This window comes from Pelodiscus sinensis, chromosome 4 (assembly GCF_052426305.1).
Source record: "Pelodiscus sinensis isolate ZL-2025 chromosome 4, ASM5242630v1, whole genome shotgun sequence".
Classification (NCBI taxonomy): Eukaryota; Metazoa; Chordata; order Testudines; family Trionychidae; genus Pelodiscus; species Pelodiscus sinensis.
In genome coordinates, this window is record NC_143055.1 from 846,121 (window position 1) to 867,212 (window position 21,092).

A 21,092-nucleotide genomic window follows, 5' to 3' on the forward strand; every position below is an offset into this window, starting at 1 on the left:
AGGGAAAGGCGGCCCTGCTGTGGTGGGTGGCAGGAGCGTTGAGAGAGGCTGGCAGCAGTCCCCGTCCTGCTGGCATCGTGCTGTCCGTCTCTCGTGTGGGCCCCGGGCTCTGGCCGGCCGGCGGGCAGGGACACTCGTGCTCACCGTGAAGATGGCCTTGAGGTTGTTGAGCAGCTCGATGTCTTGTGGGACGCCCGTGCTGGCCCAGCGGATCAGATAGTTCTCGCTGCCAAGGGAAGCAGAGAGTCAGCGACCGCCAGGCCAGCCAGGAGCCAGGCATCCAGCTCCCTGCGGCCGTGGCCGGCCGGGGGCAGGAGGCCCAGTGGCACTGGGAAGACCCAACCGGGCCAGAGCGTCCCTCCATGTCAGGTATTTAGTCACGTGGCGCGGGGAGCGACTTCCCGTAACGCCCAGTGCAGACCAGACGGGAACCAGGCTCGTGGCCCGCCCCCGCCCCCCAGCGCTGCACGTCCCCCTTAGCAGAGCTGCTGTGTGAATTCCCTCTCTGCAGGACCCGGGGGGAGGGGTGATCACGGGTCAGGCACGGGGGGGGGGATCGTGGTCGGTAGGGACCCGATCCCAGGTCGACTGGGGGAGGGGTGGCTACCCCAAGTCAGGCGAGGAGGGACAGCCCCCTGGACAGCGAGCCATGTCCCAGGTGAGCCGTGGGTGGCTCTGCTGTGGCTCCGGGTCTGGTTTGGGAACGGCTGAGCCATGTCCCAGGTGAGCCGTGGGTGCCTCTGCTGTGGCTCCGGGCCTGGTTTGGGAACGGCTGAGCCATGTCCCAGGTGAGCCGTGGGTGGCTCTGCTGTGGCTCCGGGTCTGGTTTGGGAACGGCTGAGCCATGTCCCAGGTGAGCTGTGGGTGGCTCTGCTGTGGCTCCGGGTCTGGTTTGGGAACGGCTGAGCCATGTCCCAGGTGAGCCGTGGGTGGCTCTGCTGTGGCTCCGGGTCTGGTTTGGGAACGGCTGAGCCATGTCCCAGGTGAGCCGTGGGTGGCTCTGCTGTGGCTCCGGGTCTGGTTTGGGAACGGCTGAGCCATGTCCCAGGTGAGCCGTGGGTGGCTCTGCTGTGGCTCCGGGTCTGGTTTGGGAACGGCTGAGCCATGTCCCAGGTGAGCCGTGGGTGGCTCTGCAGTGGCTCTGGGTCTGGTTTGGGAACGGCTGAGCCATGTCCCAGGTGAGCCGTGGGTGGCTCTGCTGTGGCTCCGGGTCTGGTTTGGGAACGGCTGAGCCATGTCCCAGGTGAGCCGTGGGTGGCTCTGCTGTGGCTCCGGGTCTGGTTTGGGAACGGCTGAGCCATGTCCCAGGTGAGCCGTGGGTGGCTCTGCAGTGGCTCCGGGTCTGGTTTGGGAACGGCTGAGCCATGTCCCAGGTGAGCCGTGGGTGGCTCTGCTGTGGCTCCGGGTCTGGTTTGGGAACGGCTGAGCCATGTCCCAGGTGAGCCGTGGGTGGCTCTGCTGTGGCTCCGGGTCTGGTTTGGGAACGGCTGAGCCATGTCCCAGGTGAGCCGTGGGTGGCTCTGCTGTGGCTCCGGGTCTGGTTTGGGAACGGCTGAGCCATGTCCCAGGTGAGCCGTGGGTGGCTCTGCTGTGGCTCCGGGTCTGGTTTGGGAACGGCTGAGCCATGTCCCAGGTGAGCCGTGGGTGGCTCTGCAGTGGCTCCGGGTCTGGTTTGGGAACGGCTGAGCCATGTCCCAGGTGAGCCGTGGGTGGCTCTGCAGTGGCTCCGGGTCTGGTTTGGGAACGGCTGAGCCATGTCCCAGGTGAGCCGTGGGTGGCTCTGCTGTGGCTCCGGGTCTGGTTTGGGAACGGCTGAGCCAGGAGCAGGGCACCCAGCACGTCCCTGTGGCCCACGGCCGGGGCAGGCCCCCGAGCAGGTGCACGTCCCTCTGTGCCTCCTGCTGGGGCCGGTACCTGATCATCTTCTGCTGGCCGGGGTCGTAGAGCGCCGTGAAGAGCTGGGCCTCCTCGCCGATGTTGCACACGAAGTTGCGGACGCAGAGGTAGAGGTTGTGGGAAGGCGAGGCCAGGTGGGCACCACAGCCCAGCTCGCTGTGCCGGGAGCACTGTGGGGAGACGGGCAGGTCAAGGTCAAAGGGGCTCCCACCTGCTTGGCCCCTCCCCAGCCTGGCTCCAGCTGGCAGCAGGAAAGCCTGAGCCCCAGGGAGCGCCCCAGGTCACTACAGACAGGACATGGCCGCACTGGAGGGCCCAGCGGAGGGCAATGAAGGTCCTTGGGGGTGTTTAGCACCCTGACGGGGGGAGGGGCAGCACAGTGGTTTGAGCAGGGGCCTGCTACACCCAGGGGTGGGAGTTCAATCCTTGAGGGGCCATTCAGGGATCTGGGGGACCCCTGCCAGGGATGTGCTGGGTCCTGCTGCGAGGGCAGGGGACTGGACTCGTGACCTCTCGGGGTCCCTTCCAGGCTTGGGAGACAGGCATCTCCATTCATTTCAGTGGGGCGGGACTCGAGGGCCCTGGGAGCGTGGGGACCCCCGTGGGCGAGGGGCCAGAGCCGGCACTCACCATCTCCTCCTGGATGCGCTCACTGATCAGGCGTGTGGCCTGCCTGTGAGCCTGGAAGAGGCTGATGATGCTGGTTCTGTCCGGGTCCAGGATGTTCCCGTTCTCGTCCCGTACAACCAGGTCTAGCTCCAGGATCCTGCAGAGCCAGGGCGCAGGTCAGGGGCCCGGCGCAGCACCCCAGACGCCCAGCCCAGCCCGCCAGTCCCTGGCAGCGCAGCCAGCCGTGCCCCCCGCGGGGCAGGAAAGAGCCAGCACGGGCTCGTGTTAGGGCTCACCACAGCCCTCCCCCACACACTGGGGCCCTGCCTGCCCTGGGCGTGGCACACGAGCACCTCCCACCCCCGGGCTGTGGGCTCCCGCCACGCCCCACTGGCCGACCCCCACGTGCTCACTTGTTCCCGTAGTCGATCTTGCTGGTCACCTCCTTCTTCAGCTCCAGGAGCTCGTCCTTGGGGAGCGTCCCGGAGAGCAGCTGGGAGCGTCTCTCCATCAGCTCGCACATCATCCTCCGCACCTGCCCGTAGCGCTCCCGGTGCCCCACCTGCACGGCACCGAGGGCAACGCCCAGTCTGAGGGGAGAGGGCAGACAGCCCCGCCCGGCTCCCGCCCCCGACAGCGCCCGCCGGATCCCGCCCCCGCCCGCCTCCCGCCCCCGACAGCGCCCCCCGGTTCCCGCCCCCGCCCGCCTCCCGCCCCCGACAGCCCCCGCCCGGCTCCCGCCCCCGACAGCGCCCCCCGGTTCCCGCCCCCGCCCGCCTCCCGCCCCCGACAGCGCCCCCCGGATCCCACCCCCGACAGCGCCCCCCGGTTCCCGCCCCCGCCCGCCTCCCGCCCCCGACAGCGCCCCCCGGATCCCACCCCCGCCCGCCTCCCGCCCCCAACAGCCCCCGCCCGGCTCCCGCCCCCGACAGCGCCCCCAGGTTCCCACCCCCCGCCCCCGACAGCCCCCGCCCGGCTCCCGCCCCCGACAGCGTCCCCCGGATCCCACCCCCGCCCCCGACAGCGCCCCCCGGTTCCCGCCCCCGCCCGCCTCCCGCCCCCGACAGCCCCCGCCCGGCTCCCGCCCCCGACAGCGCCCCCCGGTTCCCGCCCCCGCCCGCCTCCCGCCCCCGACAGCGCCCCCCGGATCCCGCCCCCCCGCCCGCCTCCCGCCCCCAACAGCCCCCGCCCGGCTCCCGCCCCCGACAGCGCCCCCAGGTTCCCACCCCCGCCCCCGACAACCCCCGCCCGGCTCCCGCCCCCGACAGCGCCCCCCGGATCCCACCCCCGCCCCCGACAACCCCCGCCCGGCTCCCGCCCCCGACAGCGCCCCCGGTTCCCACCCCCGCCCCCGACAGCCCCCGCCCGGCTCCCGCCCCCGACAGCGCCCCCAGGTTCCCACCCCCGCCCCCCCGACAACCCCCGCCCGGCTCCCGCCCCCGACAGCGCCCCCCGGATCCCACCCCCGCCCCCGACAACCCCCGCCCGGCTCCCGCCCCCGACAGCGCCCCCCGGTTCCCACCCCCCCGCCCCCGACAGCCCCCGCCCGGCTCCCGCCCCCGACAGCGCCCCCCGGTTCCCACCCCCGCCCCCGACAGCCCCCGCCCGCCTCCCGCCCCCGACAGCGCCCCCTGGTTCCCACCCCCACCCCCGACAGCCCCCGCCCGGCTCCCGCCCTCGACAGCCCCCATCCCAGAACAGCCGCCCCCCTGGTTCCCACACCCCCACCCCCGACAGCCCCCGCCCAGCTCCCGCCCCCGACAGCGCCCCCTGGTTCCCACACCCCCGCCCCCGACAGCCCCCGCCCGGCTCCCGCCCCCGACAGCCCCCATCCCAGAACAGCCGCCCCCCTGGTTCCCACACCCCCACCCCCGACAGCCCCCGCCCAGCTCCCGCCCCCGACAGCGCCCCCTGGTTCCCACACCCCCGCCCCCGACAGCCCCCACCCGGCTCCCGCCCCCGACAGAGCCCCCAGGTTCCCACACCCCCGCCAGCCCCCGCCTGGCTCCCACCCCCGACAGCGCCCCAGGTTCCCACACCACTGCCCCCGACAGCCTCCACCCGGCTCCCGCCCCCGACAGCACCCCCTGGTTCCCACCCCCGGCCCCGACAGCCCCCGCCCGCGACAGCGCCCCCTGGTTCCCACCCCAACCCCTCACAGCCCCCGCCCGGCTCCCGCCCCCGACAGCGCCCCCTGGTTCCCACCCCAACCCCTCACAGCCCCCGCCCGACTCCCGCCCCCGACAGCCCCCTCCCGGCTCCCGCCCCCGACAGCGCCCCCTGGTTTCCACCCCCGCCCCAGACAGCGCCCCCTGGTTCCCACACCCCCGCCCCCGACAGCCCCCATCCCAGAACAGCTGCCCCCCTGGTTCCCACCCCCCCGCCCCCGACAGCCCCCGCCCGGCTCCCGCCCCCGACAGCGCCCCCTGGTTCCCACCCCCGACAGCCCCCGCCCGGCTCCCGCCCCCGACAGCGCCCCCCGGTTCCCACCCCCGCCCCCGACAGCCCCCGCCCAGCTCCCGCCCCCGACAGCGCCCCCCGGTTCCCACACCCCCGCCCCCGACAGCCCCCGCCCAGCTCCCGCCCCCGACAGCCCCCATCCCAGAACAGCGGCCCCCCTGGTTCCCACACCCCCGCCCCCGACAGCGCCCACCCGGCTCCCGCCCCCGACAGAGCCCCCAGGTTCCCACACCCCTGCCAGCCCCCACCTGGCTCCCGCCCCCGACAGAGCCCCCAGGTTCCCACACCCCTGCCAGCCCCCACCTGGCTCCCGCCCCCGACAGAGCCCCCAGGTTCCCACACCCCTGCCAGCCCCCGCCTGGCTCCCACCCCCGACAGCGCCCCCAGGTTCCCACACCACCGCCCCCGACAGCCTCCGCCCGGCTCCCGCCCCCGACAGCCCCCCCCCCCCCGACAGCCCCCGCCCGGCTCCCGCCCCCGACAGCACCCCCTGGTTCCCACACCCCCGACCCCTCACAGCCCCCATCCCAGAACAGCCGCCCCCTGGTTCCCACACCCCCGACCCCTCACAGCCCCCATCCCAGAACAGCCGCCCCCCTGGTTCCCACACCTCCGACCCCTCACAGCCCCCATCCCAGAACAGCCGCCCCCCTGGTTCCCACACCCCCGCCCCCTCATAGCCCCCATCCCAGAACAGCCGCCCCCTGGTTCCCGCACCCCCGACCCCTCACAGCCCCCATCCCAGAACAGCCGCCCCCTGGTTCCCGCACCCCCGACCCCTCACAGCCCCCATCCCAGAACAGCCGCCCCCTGGTTCCCGCACCCCCGACCCCTCACAGCCCCCATCCCAGAACAGCCGCCCGCCTGGTTCCCACACTCCCGACCCCTCACAGCCCCCATCCCAGAACAGCCGCACCCCTGGTTCCCACCCCCACCCTTAAGCCTGGTGCTTGCCAGGCGTATCTCTGGTCCCTGCCCTCTCTGGGATGGTCCCCATGCCCTCCTGCTGCTGGCGCCAAGCTCTCACCACGTAGAGCTGCTTCCAGATGGTGGCCCATTCCCGCAGGGTGGTGGTGATCTCCTGCACCATCGGCATCTCCACGAGGACAATGTTCTCCTCCGCCCTGGCCAGAGAGCTGCTGAGACTGCGCCCCCACGTGGGGACACGGCTCAGCTCCGCACCATGCCCCCCCCATGCGTGGGAGTTCCCAACTCTGTGGCCATGTGGAGACACGGCTCAGCCTCCCCCCCGTGCGTGGGAGTCCCCAGCTCTGTGGCCACGTGGAGACACGGCTCAGCCTCCCCCCCGTGCGTGGGAGTCCCCAGCTCTGTGGCCATGTGGAGACACAGCTCAGCCTCCCCCCCGTGCGTGGGAGTGCCCAGCTCTGTGGCCACGTGGAGACACGGCTCAGCCTCCCGCCCCCGTGCGTGGGAGTCCCCAGCTCTGTGGCCACGTGGAGACACGGCTCAGCCTCCCCCCCCCCCGTGCGTGGGAGAGCCCAACTCTGTGGCCACGTGGAGACACGGCTCAGCCTTCCCCCCGCCCCGTGCGTGGGAGTGCCCAGCTCTGTGGCCACGTGGAGACACGGCTCAGCTTCCCCCGCCCCGTTCGTGGGAGTTCCCAACTCTGTGGCCACGTGGAGACACGGCTCAGCCTCCCCCCCGTGCGTGGGAGTGCCCAGCTCTGTGGCCACATGGAGACATGGCTCAGCCTCCACCCCCGTGTGTGGGAGTGCCCAGCTCTGTGGCCACGTGGAGACATGGCTCAGCCTCCCCCCCGCCCCGTGCGTAGCAGTACCCAGCTCTGTGGCCACGTGGAGACACGGCTCCGCCTCCCCCCGCCCCGTGCATGGGAGTACCCAGCTCTGTGGCCACATGGAGACATGGCTCCGCCTCCCCCCGCCCCGTGCATGGGAGTGCCCAGCTCTGTGGCCACGTGGAGACACGGCTCCGCCTCCCCCCGGCCTGTGCGTGGGAGTGCCCAGCTCTGTGGCCACGTGGAGACACGGCTCTGCCTCCCCCCACCCCGTGCGTGGGAGTGCCCAGCTCTGTGGCCACGTGGAGACATGGCTCCGCCTCCCCCCGCCCCGTGCGTGGGAGTGCCCAGCTCTGTGGCCACGTGGAGACATGGCTCCGCCTCCCCCCGCCCTGTGCGTGGGAGTGCCCAGCTCTGTGGCCACATGGAGACAAGGCTCAGCCTCCCCCCCGCCCCGTGCGTGGGAGTGCCCAGCTCTGTGGCCACATGGAGACAAGGCTCAGCCTCCCCCCCGCCCCGTGCGTGGGAGTGCCCAGCCCTGTGGCCACGTGGAGACACGGCTCAGCCTCCCCCCCGCCCCGTGCGTGGGAGTCCCCAGCTCTGTGGCCACGTGGAGACACGGCTCAGCCTCCACCCCGCCCCGTGCGTGGGAGTGCCCAGCTCTGTGGCCACGTGGAGACACGGCTCAGCCTCCCCCCCCGTGCGTGGGAGTGCCCAGCTCTGTGGCCACGTGGAGACATGGCTCAGCCTCCCCCCCGTGCGTGGGAGTGCCCAGCTCTGTGGCCACGTGGAGACATGGCTCAGCCTCTCCCCCGTGCGTTGGAGTGCCCAGCTCTGTGGCCACGTGGAGACACGGCTCAGCTTCCCCCACCCCGTTCATGGGAGTTCCCAACTCTGTGGCCACGTGGAGACACGGCTCAGCCTCCCCCCCGCCCCGTGCATGGGAGTGCCCAGCTCTGTGGCCACATGGAGACATGGCTCAGCCTCCCCCCCGCCCCGTGCGTGGGAGTGCCCAGCTCTGTGCCCCCATTCCTGCCAGCCAGCCGTCTCTGGCCTCCCCTGAGTCCCTCTGTCCTCGGAGGGGCTGTCTGCCTTGGCCAGGGGCCACTGGCCCGGGACAGCCTGGCCAGGAGGTTGGGAGCGGGCCTGGAGCTGAGGGCAGGTGACTGGTTCTGCAAGCAGCACAGGCACAGGCTGCAGGGGGGGCAGGGGACAGCGGAGCCCCCCTCTCCCTGCCTCCGCCATGGGGTGGGGAAGGGCAAGAGCCTGGCCAATCACAGGCGGGGGAGGGGTGACAGGGCCTGGCTGGGCCCTGGGGGGGGGGGTGAGACAGGGCCTGGCTGGGCCCTGGGGGGGGTGACAGGGCCTGGCTGGGCCCTGGGGGGGGGGTGACAGGGCCTGGCTGGGCCCTGGGGGGGGTGAGACAGGGCCTGGCTGCGACTGGGGGGGGTGAGACAGGGCCTGGCTGGGCACGGGGGGGGGGGGAGAGACAGGGCCTGGCTGGGCCCTGGGGGGGGGTGACAGGGCCTGGCTGGGCCCTGGGGGGGGAGACAGGGCCTGGCTGCGACTGGGGGGGGTGCTGACTGGCCTAGTGGGGGCAGGTCAGGGCGGACTCAGTAAAACAGTTGCTGGTTCAGCCCAGAGGCCTCGTGGTGCCCGTGGTACCTACCCCCTTCGCTCCACGCGGGCGCCCTTCAGGTGGATCAGGGAGACAGGGAATATGCCCTGCGGAGAGAAGCTGTGAGCACAGAGACCCCGACCGGGGGGCAGAGCCACACGCGCTGGCCCCTTGAGGCAGAACCCCCGATCCAGGGCTGGCCCCTGAAGGAGTCGTGGGGTGGCTCTGAGCCGCCAAACCAGGGTAACGTCTGCCCAGAAGGCCTGGCAATTGCCTGCAGGGGACTCTGCGTGGCAAGTGCGTGGGCTCAGCTGCAGGCCACGCGCCGTGTCCCCAGCCCCCCACGGCGGCGCCCCACCATGGCCAGCAGCAGACTTACCCGCATGGCTCTGTTCCTGAGCGCGTAGCCTCTGTACCAGCCTGCAAACGAACAACAGGCAGTGAGGCACCCAAAGGGCCACCCACAGGAGCACACTTGCCTCAGCAGGGGTGGGGTGGGGTGGGGAGCCGGGCATTGCCGGGGGAGCTCCCAGCTAGTGCAGCCCCACCTCTCTCAGCAGGGGGCGCTGTGGGAGCTAGGGGGAGCTCCCAGCTGTCCAGCCCCACCTCTCCCAGCAGGGGGCGCTGTGGGAGCTAGGGGGAGCTCCCAGCTGTCCAGCCCCACCTCTCCCAGCAGGGGGCGCTGTGGGAGCTAGGGGGAGCTCCCAGCTGTCCAGCCCCACCTCTCCCAGCAGGGGGCGCTGTGGGAGCTAGAGGGAGCTCCCAGCTGTCCAGCCCCACCTCTCCCAGCAGGGGGCGCTGTGGGAGCTAGGGGGAGCTCCCAGCTGTCCAGCCCCACCTCTCCCAGCAGGGGGCGCTGTGGGAGCTAGGGGGAGCTCCCAGCTGTCCAGCCCCACCTCTCCCAGCAGGGGGCGCCGTGAAGGCCAGGGGGAGCTCCCAGCTGTCCAGCCCCACCTCTCCCAGCAGGGGGCACTGTGGGGGGGCCGGGCATCGCCAGGAGGAGCTCCCAGCTGTCCAGCCCCATCTCTCCCAGCAGGGGGCACTGTGGGGGGTAGGGGGAGCTCCCAGGTGTCCAGCCCCACCTCTCCCAGCAGGGGGCACTGTGGGGGGGGCCGGGCATCGCCAGGAGGAGCTCCCAGCTGTCCAGCCCCATCTCTCCCAGCAGGGGGCGCCGTGAAGGCCAGGGGGAGCTCCCAGCTGTCCAGCCCCACCTCTCCCAGCAGGAGTTGTGGTGGGGGCACTGGTGTGGGGGACCTGGCTGCTGAGGGGAGGCATTGCTGGGAGCTGGCTCTTAGTGTTTGAATATTTGCATTTTCAAGGTGCGTGGGACCCTGGCCCAGAGGAGGACCGAGCTGGCAGCCCGTGTATGACAGGAGGCAAGCGGAGACAGAGCGACGGGAGTGCAAAACGGGCAGGGGCATCCGCACATCCACAGCCCAACCACTCTCAGACTCAGGTATTTTGTCAGCAGCGCAGCAAAGCAGCGTGTGAGGGTTTAGAAGCCAGACTGCGAGCTAGTGGTGCAGAGGTGTGGGGGCAGGCGAGCCTGAACCTGTCACACACAGTGATGGTGGCACAGGTGGCTGGAGGTGGACGCTGACAGGCGGCATGAGGTGAGCCTGACCCTGCTGCACACGGTGATGGACGCTGGTGGCACAGGCGGTTGGAGGTGGGCGCTGACAGGTGGCGTGGGGTGACACGGTGACAGAGGCTGGTGGTACAGGCACCTTGAGGCGGGCGCTGACAGGTGGCGTGGGGTGGGCCTGAACCTGTCGCATGCAGTGACGGAGGCCGGTGGCACAGGCGGCTGGAGGTGGGCGCTGCAGTCAGCGTGGGGTGACGCGGTGATGGAGGCCGGTGGTACAGGCGGCTGGAGGTGTGCGCTGACAGGCGGCATGAGGTGAGCCTGACCCTGTTGCACACGGTGATGGACGCTGCTGGCACAGGCGGTTGGAGGTGGACGCTGACAGGCGACATGGGGTGAGCCTGAAACTGTCGCATGCAGTGACGGAGGCCGGTGGCATAGGCAGTTGGAGGTGGACATTGAAAGGCGGCGAGGGGTGGGCCTGAACCTGTCGCATGCAGTGACGGAGGCCAGTGGCACAGGCGGCTGGAGGTGAGCGCTGACAGGCGGCGTGGGGTGATATGGTGACTGAGGCCAGTGGCACAGGCGGCTGGAGGCGGCCACTGACAGGTGGCGTGGGGTGACGCGGTGACGGAGGCCAGTGGTACAGGCGGCTAGAGGCGGGCGCTGGCAGGCGGCATGGGGTGACATGGTGACTGAGGCCTGTGGCACAGGCGGCTGGAGGCGGGCGCTGACAGGTGGCGTGGGGTGACGTGGTGACGGAGGCCGGTGGTACAGGCGGCTGGAGGCGGGCGCTGACAGGCGGCGTGGGGTGACGCGGTGACGGAGGCCGGTGGTACAGGCGGCTGGAGGCGGGCGCTGACAGGCAGCGTGGGGGTGATGCTGTGACGCAGGCCGGTGGCACAGGTGGCTGGAGGCGGGCGCTGACAGGTGGCGTGGGGTGACGTGGTGACGGAGGCCAGTGGTACAGGTGGCTAGAGGCGGGCGCTGGCAGGCGGTGTGGGGTGACATGGTGACTGAGGCCTGTGGCACAGGCGGATGGAGGCGGGCGCTGACAGGCAGCGTGGGGTGACGCGGTGACGGAGGCCGGTGGTACAGGTGGCTGGAGGCGGGCGCTGACAGGCGGCGTGGGCTGATGGGGTGACGGAGGCCAGTGGTACAGGCGGCTGGAGGCGGGCGCTGACAGGCGGCGTGGGGTGATGGAGGCCAGTGGTACAGGCGGCTAGAGGCGGGCACTGGCAGGCGGCGTGGGGTGATGGGGTGACGGAGGCCAGTGGTACAGGCGGCTGGAGGTGGGCGCTGCCAGGCGGCATGGGGTGACGCGGTGACGGAGGCCGGTGGTACAGGTGGCTGGAGGCGGGCGCTGACAGGCGGCGTGGGCTGATGGGGTGACGGAGGCCAGTGGTACAGGCGGCTGGAGGCGGGCGCTGACAGGCGGCGTGGGGTGATGGAGGCCAGTGGTACAGGCGGCTAGAGGCAGGCACTGGCAGGCGGCGTGGGGTGATGGGGTGACGGAGGCCAGTGGTACAGGCGGCTGGAGGTGGGCGCTGCCAGGCGGCATGGGGTGACGCGGTGACGGAGGCCGGTGGTACAGGTGGCTGGAGGCGGGCGCTGACAGGCGGCCTGGGGTGATGGGGTGACGGAGGCCAGTGGTACAGGCGGCTGGAGGCGGGCGCTGACAGGCGGCGTGGGGTGACGCGGTGACGGAGGCCGGTGGTACAGGCGGCTGGAGGCGGGCGCTGACAGGCGGCGTGGGGTGATGGGGTGACGGAGGCCAGTGGTACAGGCGGCTGGAGGCGGGCGCTGACAGGCGGCGTGGGGTGACGCGGTGACGGAGGCCGGTGGTACAGGCGGCTGGAGGTGGGCGCTGACAGGCGGCGTGGGGTGATGGGGTGACGGAGGCCAGTGGTACAGGCGGCTGGAGGCGGGCGCTGACAGGCAGCATGGGGTGATGCTGTGACGCAGGCCGGTGGCACAGGTGGCTGGAGGCGGGCGCTGACAGGTGGCGTGGGGTGACGTGGTGACGGAGGCCAGTGGTACAGGTGGCTAGAGGCGGGCGCTGGCAGGCGGTGTGGGGTGACATGGTGACTGAGGCCTGTGGCACAGGCGGATGGAGGCGGGCGCTGACAGGCAGCGTGGGGTGACGCGGTGACGGAGGCCGGTGGTACAGGCGGCTGGAGGCGGGCGCTGACAGGCGGCGTGGGGTGACGCGGTGACGGAGGCCGGTGGTACAGGCGGCTGGAGGCGGGCGCTGACAGACGGCGTGGGGTGATGGGGTGACGGAGGCCAGTGGTACAGGCGGCTGGAGGCAGGCGCTGACAGGCGGCGTGGGGTGATGGGGTGACGGAGGCCAGTGGTACAGGCGGCTAGAGGCGGGCACTGGCAGGCGGCGTGGGGTGACATGGTGACTGAGGCCTGTGGCACAGGCGACTGGAGGCGGGCGCTGACAGGTGGCGTGGGGTGACGTGGTGACGGAGGCCGGTGGTACAGGCGGCTGGAGGCGGGCGCTGACAGGCGGCGTGGGGTGACGCGGTGACGGAGGCCGGTGGTACAGGCGGCTGAAGGCGGGCGCTGACAGGTGGCGTGGGGTGATGGGGTGACGGAGGCCGGTGGTACAGGCGGCTGGAGGCGGGCGCTGACAGGCAGCGTGGGGTGACGCGGTGACGGAGGCCAGTGGTACAGGCGGCTAGAGGCGGGCGCTGGCAGGCGGCGTGGGGTGACATGGTGACTGAGGCCTGTGGCACAGGCGACTGGAGGCGGGCGCTGACAGGTGGCGTGGGGTGACGTGGTGACGGAGGCCGGTGGTACAGGCGGCTGGAGGCGGGCGCTGACAGGCGGCGTGGGGTGACGCGGTGACGGAGGCCGGTGGTACAGGCGGCTGGAGGCGGGTGCTGACAGGCGGCGTGGGGTGATGGGGTGACGGAGGCCAGTGGTACAGGCGGCTGGAGGCGGGCGCTGGCAGGTGGCGTGGGGTGACGCGGTGACGGAGGCCGGTGGTACAGGCGGCTGGAGGCGGGCGCTGACAGGCGGCGTGGGGTGATGGGGTGACGGAGGCCAGTGGTACAGGGGGCTGGAGGCGGGCGCTGACAGGTGGCGTGGGGTGACGCGGTGACGGAGGCCGGTGGTACAGGCGGCTGGAGGCGGGTGCTGACAGGCGGCGTGGGGTGATGGGGTGACGGAGGCCAGTGGTACAGGCGGCTGGAGGCGGGCGCTGGCAGGCGGCGTGGGGTGACGCGGTGACGGAGGCCGGTGGTACAGGCGGCTGGAGGCGGGCGCTGACAGGCGGCGTGGGGTGATGGGGTGACGGAGGCCAGTGGTACAGGCGGCTGGAGGCGGGCGCTGACAGGCGGCGTGGGGTGATGGGGTGACGGAGGCCAGTGGTACAGGCGGCTGGAGGCGGGCGCTGACAGGCGGCGTGGGGTGGGCCATGACACGACTGCGCAGAGCAGCAGCTTCATTGGATCCGGTGGAGAAGGGGGAGCCAGCACGTGGGGCGAGGAGCTGCGTGCTGAGGGGGCTGGGCAGGGAGAAGGTGAGCAGAGCATGGGGGCACGTGGGGGAGCCGTGGGAGGGATCCGAACAGCCCTGTCTGGGCAGCGCTCTGCAGGCGGAAGCAGCCGGCCGTGTCCCCAGCCTGCCCGTGAGGTCGGGGTGAAGAGGCTGCCCAGGTTCCAGTCCCCTGGTGGCTTTGTACCCAGCGGGGAGGGCTCGCGATCAGTGAGTTGTGGGCATGGAGAGGAGGCTGGTGGTGCTGCCGTGGGGGGTTCCCAGAGACAGGGTGCAATGGGGGAGCAAAGGGGGCCAGGGAGGGAGCCCCCACAGAAGGCGGGGGGGCATGGAGCGCTGAGATAGGCCCAGGAGAGGGCAGAGGGCCAGGAGCCACAGGAGGGCGTGGCCGAGGATTCCACAGCGGTGAGGCTTCTCCTGGCCTCTGTTGCGCCCCCCCCCCCCCGCCGTGCGCGCCCCCTTACCCTCCGAGGCCTGCAGGATGTGCACCGCGTCCCCGATCTGCAGTGGCAGGTGATGATCGTTCGTGCCTGAAAAGTTCCACAAAGCTGCAAAGCAGCGGCCGGCGGGTCAGGGGTGGTGAGAGGGGCAGCTCCGGACCCCACCCTCTGAGCCGGCGCGGGGGCCAGGGGAGCCCGTTGCCCCTGGTGCTCCCGCACTGTCCCAGCCACCCCTGGGGCCAGTCAGAGTGGCCCCTGCCCCGCTGCCCGGCAGGAGAGGCACCTGTGTGGCTGCCAGGCCCCCGAAGCATCTCCCAGCCTGCCCTGGGCGGGGGGGCCCCTCTCTGGCACTGCTCACCCGGAGCGCAGGGTCCCAGTGTGGCCAGGCTCAGGGCTCCCACAGGGTCCGAGTTCAGCAGCCCCAGGACGCAGGCTGGGCCTGGCAAGAGCAGCTGACGCGGGGGCTGATGCGAGCTGCAGCATGGGCATGAGCACGGCAGGGCCCAGCCTGCTTTGGGGGGGGTCCCTGCACTCCAGGCCAGGGCTGCCGAGTTCCTGGAGTGACGCCCCCACCGCCCAGCCTGGCTCTGCTCTGCGGCCTGGGCCCCTTGCCCGGTGCCACGCACAGGCCCAGATGCTGGGGTGCTCAGCGCTACACACGCAGCTCAGCTCCCCCATTCACTGGCCTAAAATGCAGCACAAATGACGAACTTCCAGGCTCAAGGTCTCAGGGTTTCTCTCCGTGCGCCGCGGGGCCAGCCCAGGGAGGAGGCCGCGGCTGCCAGCTCTGCTCCCCCGGGACCCTCATGCAGCAGGGTCCGGCGGCGTGAGCCAGACCCAGGGCCGCGTTGGGGCTGAGCTGAGGGCCAGCCCAGGCCTGCCTGCCTGCTGCAGCCAGTGCCCAGCAGAGCTCTCGGGCAGCAGCACAGACCTGGTGGGGAGCTAGGTCCAACTCCTCCAGCTGCAGCAGCTGCCCCACACGACTGAGACGCTGCCGTGAGCGGAGGAGCTGCCACGGGGACTGGGAGAGAAGACTCAGCAGCTGCACCAAGGGGCTGGGGCTGCCCATCCCCGGGACGTCCAGGCAACGTTCCCCACCCCGTGGGCACGCCAGGAAGGGCCTCGCCTCACTGAGCGCTCCGGAAATCTGGCTGAAATGGGCAATGAGCCCTGGGCAGGCCGCTCGGCGACCCCGCCCCGGCAGCCCAGTGTGGGACCTGGAGCTCCAAACTGCAGCAGCTGCTGGGGGAGCCGCCTGCAGCGAGCCCGGCTCCAGCCCAGGGCCAAAGGGACAGTGCAGCTGGGGGAGGGGTGGCCACAGAGCACTTCCGCGAACTCGCAGGGCCAGAGGCCCTCACTGAGAAAAGCAGGAACAGAAAATACCACAGAGGAAAGTGACAGCAGGAGCCTGCAACCCAGGCTTCCTGCCACATGCAGGGCCCTGGGGGAGGAAGGTCTGTGCTCAGAGCACACCAGCCCCGGCTCTATTCCTGGCTCCGGCCCCCTGGGTTAGAGCACACCAGCCCCGGCTCTATTCCTGGCTCCGGCCCCCTGGGTTAGAGCACACCAGCCCCGGCTCGATTCCTGGCTCCGGAACCCTGGGTTAGAGCACACCAGCCCCGGCTCGATTCCTGGCTCCGGAACCCTGGGTTAGAGCACACCAGCCCCGGCTCGATTCCTGGCTCCGGCCCCCTGGGTTAGAGCACACCAGCCCCGGCTCTATTCCTGGCTCCGGCCCCCTGGGTTAGAGCACACCAGCCCCGGCTCTATTCCTGGCTCCGGCCCCCTGGGTTAGAGCACACCATCCCCGGCTCTATTCCTGGCTCCGGCCCCCTGGGTTAGAGCACACCAGCCCCGGCTCTATTCCTGGCTCCAGCCCCCTGGGTTAGAGCACATCAGCCCCGGCTCGATTCCTGGCTCCGGAATCCTGGGTTAGAGCACACCAGCCCCGGCTCTATTCCTGGCTCCGGGACCCTGGGTTAGAGCACACCAGCCCTGGCTCTATTCCTGGCTCCGGCCCCCTGGGTTAGAGCACACCAGCCCTGGCTCTATTCCTGGCTCCGGAACCCTGGGTTAGAGCACACCAGCCCCGGCTCTATTCCTGGCTCCGGCCCCCTGGGTTAGAGCACACCAGCCCCGGCTTGATTCCTGGCTCCGGCCCCCTGGGTTAGAGCACACCAGCCCCGGCTCGATTCCTGGCTCCGGCCCCCTGGGTTAGAGCACACCATCCCCGGCTCTATTCCTGGCTCCAGCCCCCTGGGTTAGAGCACATCAGCCCCGGCTCGATTCCTGGCTCCGGAATCCTGGGTTAGAGCACACCAGCCCCGGCTCTATTCCTGGCTCCGGGACCCTGGGTTAGAGCACACCAGCCCTGGCTCTATTCCTGGCTCCGGCCCCCTGGGTTAGAGCACACCAGCCCTGGCTCTATTCCTGGCTCCGGAACCCTGGGTTAGAGCACACCAGCCCCGGCTCTATTCCTGGCTCCGGCCCCCTGGGTTAGAGCACACCAGCCCCGGCTCTATTCCTGGCTCCGGCCCCCTGGGTTAGAGCACACCAGCCCTGGCTCTATTCCTGGCTCCGGAACCCTGGGTTAGAGCACACCAGCCCCGGCTTGATTCCTGGCTCCGGCCCCCTGGGTTAGAGCACACCAGCCCCGGCTCTATTCCTGGCTCCGGCCCCCTGGGTTAGAGCACACCAGCCCCGGCTCTATTCCTGGCTCCGGCCCCCTGGGTTAGAGCACACCAGCCCCGGCTCTATTCCTGGCTCCGGCCCCCTGGGTTAGAGCACACCAGCCCCGGCTCGATTCCTGGCTCCGGCCCCCTGGGTTAGAGCACACCAGCCCCGGCTCGATTCCTGGCTCCGGCCCCCTGGGTTAGAGCACACCAGCCCCGGCTCTATTCCTGGCTCCAGCCCCCTGGGTTAGAGCACATCAGCCCCGGCTCGATTCCTGGCTCCGGAATCCTGGGTTAGAGCACACCAGCCCCGGCTCTATTCCTGGCTCCGGGACCCTGGGTTAGAGCACACCATCCCCAGCTCTATTCCTGTCCCCGGGACCCTGGGTTAGAGCACACCATCCCCGGCTCGATTCCTGGCTCCGGCCCCCTGGGTTAGAGCACACCAGCCCCGGCTCTATTCCTGGCTCCAGAACCCTGGGTTAGAGCACACCATCCCCGGCTCGATTCCTGGCACCGGAACCCTGGGTTAGAGCACACCATCCCCGGCTCGATTCCTGGCTCCGGAACCCTGGGTTAGAGCACACCAGCCCTGGCTCTATTCCTGGCTCCGGAACCCTGGGTTAGAGCACACCAGCCCCGGCTCTATTCCTGGCTCCGGCCCCCTGGGTTAGAGCACACCAGTCCCGGCTCTATTCCTGGCTCCGGCCCCCTGGGTTAGAGCACACCAGCCCCGGCTCTATTCCTGGCTCCGGCCCCCTGGGTTAGAGCACACCAGCCCCGGCTCTATTCCTGGCTCCGGCCCCCTGGGTTAGAGCACACCAGCCCCGGCTCGATTCCTGGCTCCGGCCCCCTGGGTTAGAGCACACCAGTCCCGGCTCGATTCCTGGCTCCGGCCCCCTGGGTTAGAGCACACCATCCCCGGCTCGATTCCTGGCTCCGGCCCCCTGGGTTAGAGCACACCAGCCCCGGCTCTATTCCTGGCTCCAGCCCCCTGGGTTAGAGCACATCAGCCCCGGCTCGATTCCTGGCTCCGGAATCCTGGGTTAGAGCACACCAGCCCCGGCTCTATTCCTGGCTCCGGGACCCTGGGTTAGAGCACACCATCCCCAGCTCTATTCCTGTCCCCGGGACCCTGGGTTAGAGCACACCATCCCCGGCTCGATTCCTGGCTCCGGCCCCCTGGGTTAGAGCACACCAGCCCCGGCTCTATTCCTGGCTCCAGAACCCTGGGTTAGAGCACACCATCCCCGGCTCGATTCCTGGCACCGGAACCCTGGGTTAGAGCACACCATCCCCGGCTCGATTCCTGGCTCCGGAACCCTGGGTTAGAGCACACCAGCCCCGGCTCGATTCCTGGCTCCGGAACCCTGGGTTAGAGCACACCAGCCCCGGCTCGATTCCTGGCTCCGGCCCCCTGGGTTAGAGCACACCAGCCCCGGCTCTATTCCTGGCTCCGGAACCCTGGGTTAGAGCACACCAGCCCCGGCTCGATTCCTGGCTCCGGCCCCCTGGGTTAGAGCACACCAGCCCCGGCTCTATTCCTGGCTCCGGCCCCCTGGGTTAGAGCACACCAGCCCCGGCTCGATTCCTGGCTCCGGCCCCCTGGGTTAGAGCACACCAGTCCCGGCTCGATTCCTGGCTCCGGCCCCCTGGGTTAGAGCACACCAGCCCCGGCTCGATTCCTGGCTCCGGCCCCCTGGGTTAGAGCACACCAGCCCCGGCTCTATTCCTGGCTCCGGAACCCTGGGTTAGAGCACACCATCCCCGGCTCTATTCCTGGCTCCGGCCCCCTGGGTTAGAGCACACCAGCCCCGGCTCTATTCCTGGCTCCAGAACCCTGGGTTAGAGCACACCAGCCCCGGCTCGATTCCTGGCACCGGAACCCTGGGTTAGAGCACATCAGCCCCGGCTCTATTCCTGGCTCCGGAACCCTGGGTTAGAGCACACCAGCCCCGGCTCGATTCCTGGCTCCGGAACCCTGGGTTAGAGCACACCATCCCCGGCTCGATTCCTGGCTCCGGAACCCTGGGTTAGAGCACACCAGCCCCGGCTCGATTCCTGGCTCCGGAACCCTGGGTTAGAGCACACCAGCCCCGGCTCGATTCCTGGCTCCGGAACCCTGGGTTAGAGCACACCAGCCCCGGCTCGATTCCTGGCTCCGGCCCCCTGGGTTAGAGCACACCAGCCCCGGCTCGATTCCTGGCTCCGGAACCCTGGGTTAGAGCACACCAGCCCCGGCTCGATTCCTGGCTCCAGCCCCCTGGGTTAGAGCACACCATCCCCGGCTCTATTCCTGGCTCCGGCCCCCTGGGTTAGAGCACACCAGCCCCGGCTCGATTCCTGGCTCCAGAACCCTGGGTTAGAGCACACCAGCCCCGGCTCGATTCCTGGCTCCGGGACCCTGGGTTAGAGCACACCAGCCCCGGCTCGATTCCTGGCTCCAGCCCCCTGGGTTAGAGCACACCAGCCCCGGCTCGATTCCTGGCTCCGGAACCCTGGGTTAGAGCACACCAGCCCCGGGTCGATTCCTGGCTCTGGCCCCCTGGGTTAGAGCACACCAGCCCCGGCTCGATTCCTGGCTCCGGCCCCCTGGGTTAGAGCACACCATCCCCGGCTCGATTCCTGTCCCCGGGACCCTGGGTTACAGTACAAGAGCTCTGCCCCCCATCTCCGATCCCAGACACTGCTTTGCCCCCATCCCAGACACTGGTCCACCTTCATCTGCCAGCCCAATCACCGCTCTGCCCCCCAGCCCAGTCACCGCTCCGGCCCCCACCCCCAGCCCAGACACCGCTCCGCCCCCCACCCCCAGCCCAGTCACCGCTCCTCTCCCCACCCCCAGCCCAGTCACCGCTCCGTCCCCTACCCCCAGCCCAGTCACCGCTCCTCTCCCCACCCCCAGCCCAGCCCCTCCGCCCCCCACCCCCCCCAGACAGCCCCCCACCCCCAGCCCAGTCACCGCTCCGCCCCCTACTCCCAGCCTAGACACCGCTCCGCCCCCTACTCCCAGCCCAGTCACCGCTCCTCTCCCCACCCCCAGCCCAGTCACCGCTCCGCCCCCCACCCCCAGCCCAGTCACCGCTCCTCTCCCCACCCCCAGCCCAGTCACCGCTCCGTCCCCTACCCCCAGCCCAGTCACCGCTCCTCTCCCCACCCCCAGCCCAGTCACCGCTCCGTCCCCTACCCCCAGCCCAGTCACCGCTCCTCTCCCCACCCCCAGCCCAGACACCTCTCCGCCCCCCACCCCCAGCCCAGACACCTCTCCGCCCCCCACCCCCAGCCCAGTCACCGCTCCGCCCCCTACTCCCAGCCTAGACACCGCTCCGCCCCCTACTCCCAGCCTAGACACCGCTCCGCCCCCCACCCACAGCCCAGTCACCGCTCCTCTCCCCACCCCCAGCCCAGTCACCGCTCCGTCCCCTACCCCCAGCCCAGTCACCGCTCCTCTCCCCACCCCCAGCCCAGACACCTCTCCGCCCTCCACCCCCAGCCCAGACACCTCTCCGCCCTCCACCCCCAGCCCAGTCACCTCTCCGCCCCCCACCCCCAGCCCAGACACCTCTCCGCCCCCCACCCCCAGCCCAGTCACCGCTCCGCCCCCTACTCCCAGCCTAGACACCGCTCCGCCCCCCACCCCCAGCCCAGTCACCTCTCCGCCCCCTACTCCCAGCCTAGACACAGCTCCGCCACCCACCCCCAGCCCAGTCACCGCTCCGGCCCCCACCTCCAGCCCAGACACCGCTCCGCCCCCCACCCCCAGCCCAGTCACCTCTCCGCCCCCTACTCCCAGCCTAGACACAGCTCTGCCACCCACTCCCAGCCCAGACACCGCTCCGCCCCCCTTCCTCTGGCCCAGTTGCGGCTCCAGCCCCCCACTGCCAGCCCAGACACCCCTCTGCCCCCCATCCTGACTTTCCAACCCCACTCAGCCTTTGGCCGGCCCCCAAAGCCCCACCCCACTCTCCAGCCCAGGACCAAGCTCTCTGAGCTGCGGCTCGCGGGGTTGCAGGTGCAGGGATGAGATGCCTGCTCCACCCTGGAGCTGAGCATCCCTGCCCCCGGCGGCCCGGCAGCAGCCCTGGCACCACTCACCGACTCCATACTTCTCCTCCTTGGTGGGCAGCCAGGGGGCCATGTCACCCGCCCGCCCAGAGATGCAACTCCCGCCGCAGGCGACAGCCAGTTCCTCTGTGGAGCTGCCAGGTCACGTGTGTCTCACCGGCTTGTGCAAACCTTCCTGGGCCACTTCCTCCCCACAGAGCCGGATTCTGCACAGAGCAAGTGACGGCCCTTGTCCCCAGCCAGCCCGGAGCACACCCACTGCAGCAAACGCGGCTGGAGACACCCCAGCGCCACAAGTGCGGCCTGCTCGTGCAATGAGTGCCACGAGGCACCTAGCAGATCATCCTGGGATAGTTTCCTATTGGGCCAACAGATCCAGCCTGACACAGGGAGAGGGAGCAGAGCTCTGATCCCGGAGCCCCACGGAGCCAGAATGACACAGGGAGAGGGAGCCGGGCTCTGATCCCGAAGCCCCAAGGAACCA

At 70.6% G+C, this 21,092-nt stretch overlaps 1 protein-coding gene across 6 annotated transcripts in view; it reads right to left on the reverse strand.

Moving 5' to 3' along the window:
* Positions 1-20,778, reverse strand: part of LOC102455798 (dedicator of cytokinesis protein 2-like) — a 427,487-nt gene extending 406,709 nt beyond the window's left edge. For all 6 annotated transcript variants that reach the window (XM_089777669.1, XM_089777670.1, XM_089777667.1 and 3 more), the window contains exons 1-9: positions 20,639-20,778; positions 13,896-13,979; positions 8,719-8,759; positions 8,391-8,446; positions 5,993-6,089; positions 2,919-3,067; positions 2,527-2,662; positions 1,915-2,066; positions 145-226 (exon numbers count right to left, since the gene is read on the reverse strand). In XM_089777669.1, coding sequence (XP_089633795.1) covers positions 145-226; positions 1,915-2,066; positions 2,527-2,662; positions 2,919-3,067; positions 5,993-6,089; positions 8,391-8,446; positions 8,719-8,759; positions 13,896-13,979; positions 20,639-20,681 — 840 coding nt within the window. In that variant the 5' untranslated portion in view covers positions 20,682-20,778. The remainder of the gene's footprint in view (positions 1-144; positions 227-1,914; positions 2,067-2,526; positions 2,663-2,918; positions 3,068-5,992; positions 6,090-8,390; positions 8,447-8,718; positions 8,760-13,895; positions 13,980-20,638) is intronic.
* Between the last annotated feature and the right edge of the window lie 314 nt (positions 20,779-21,092).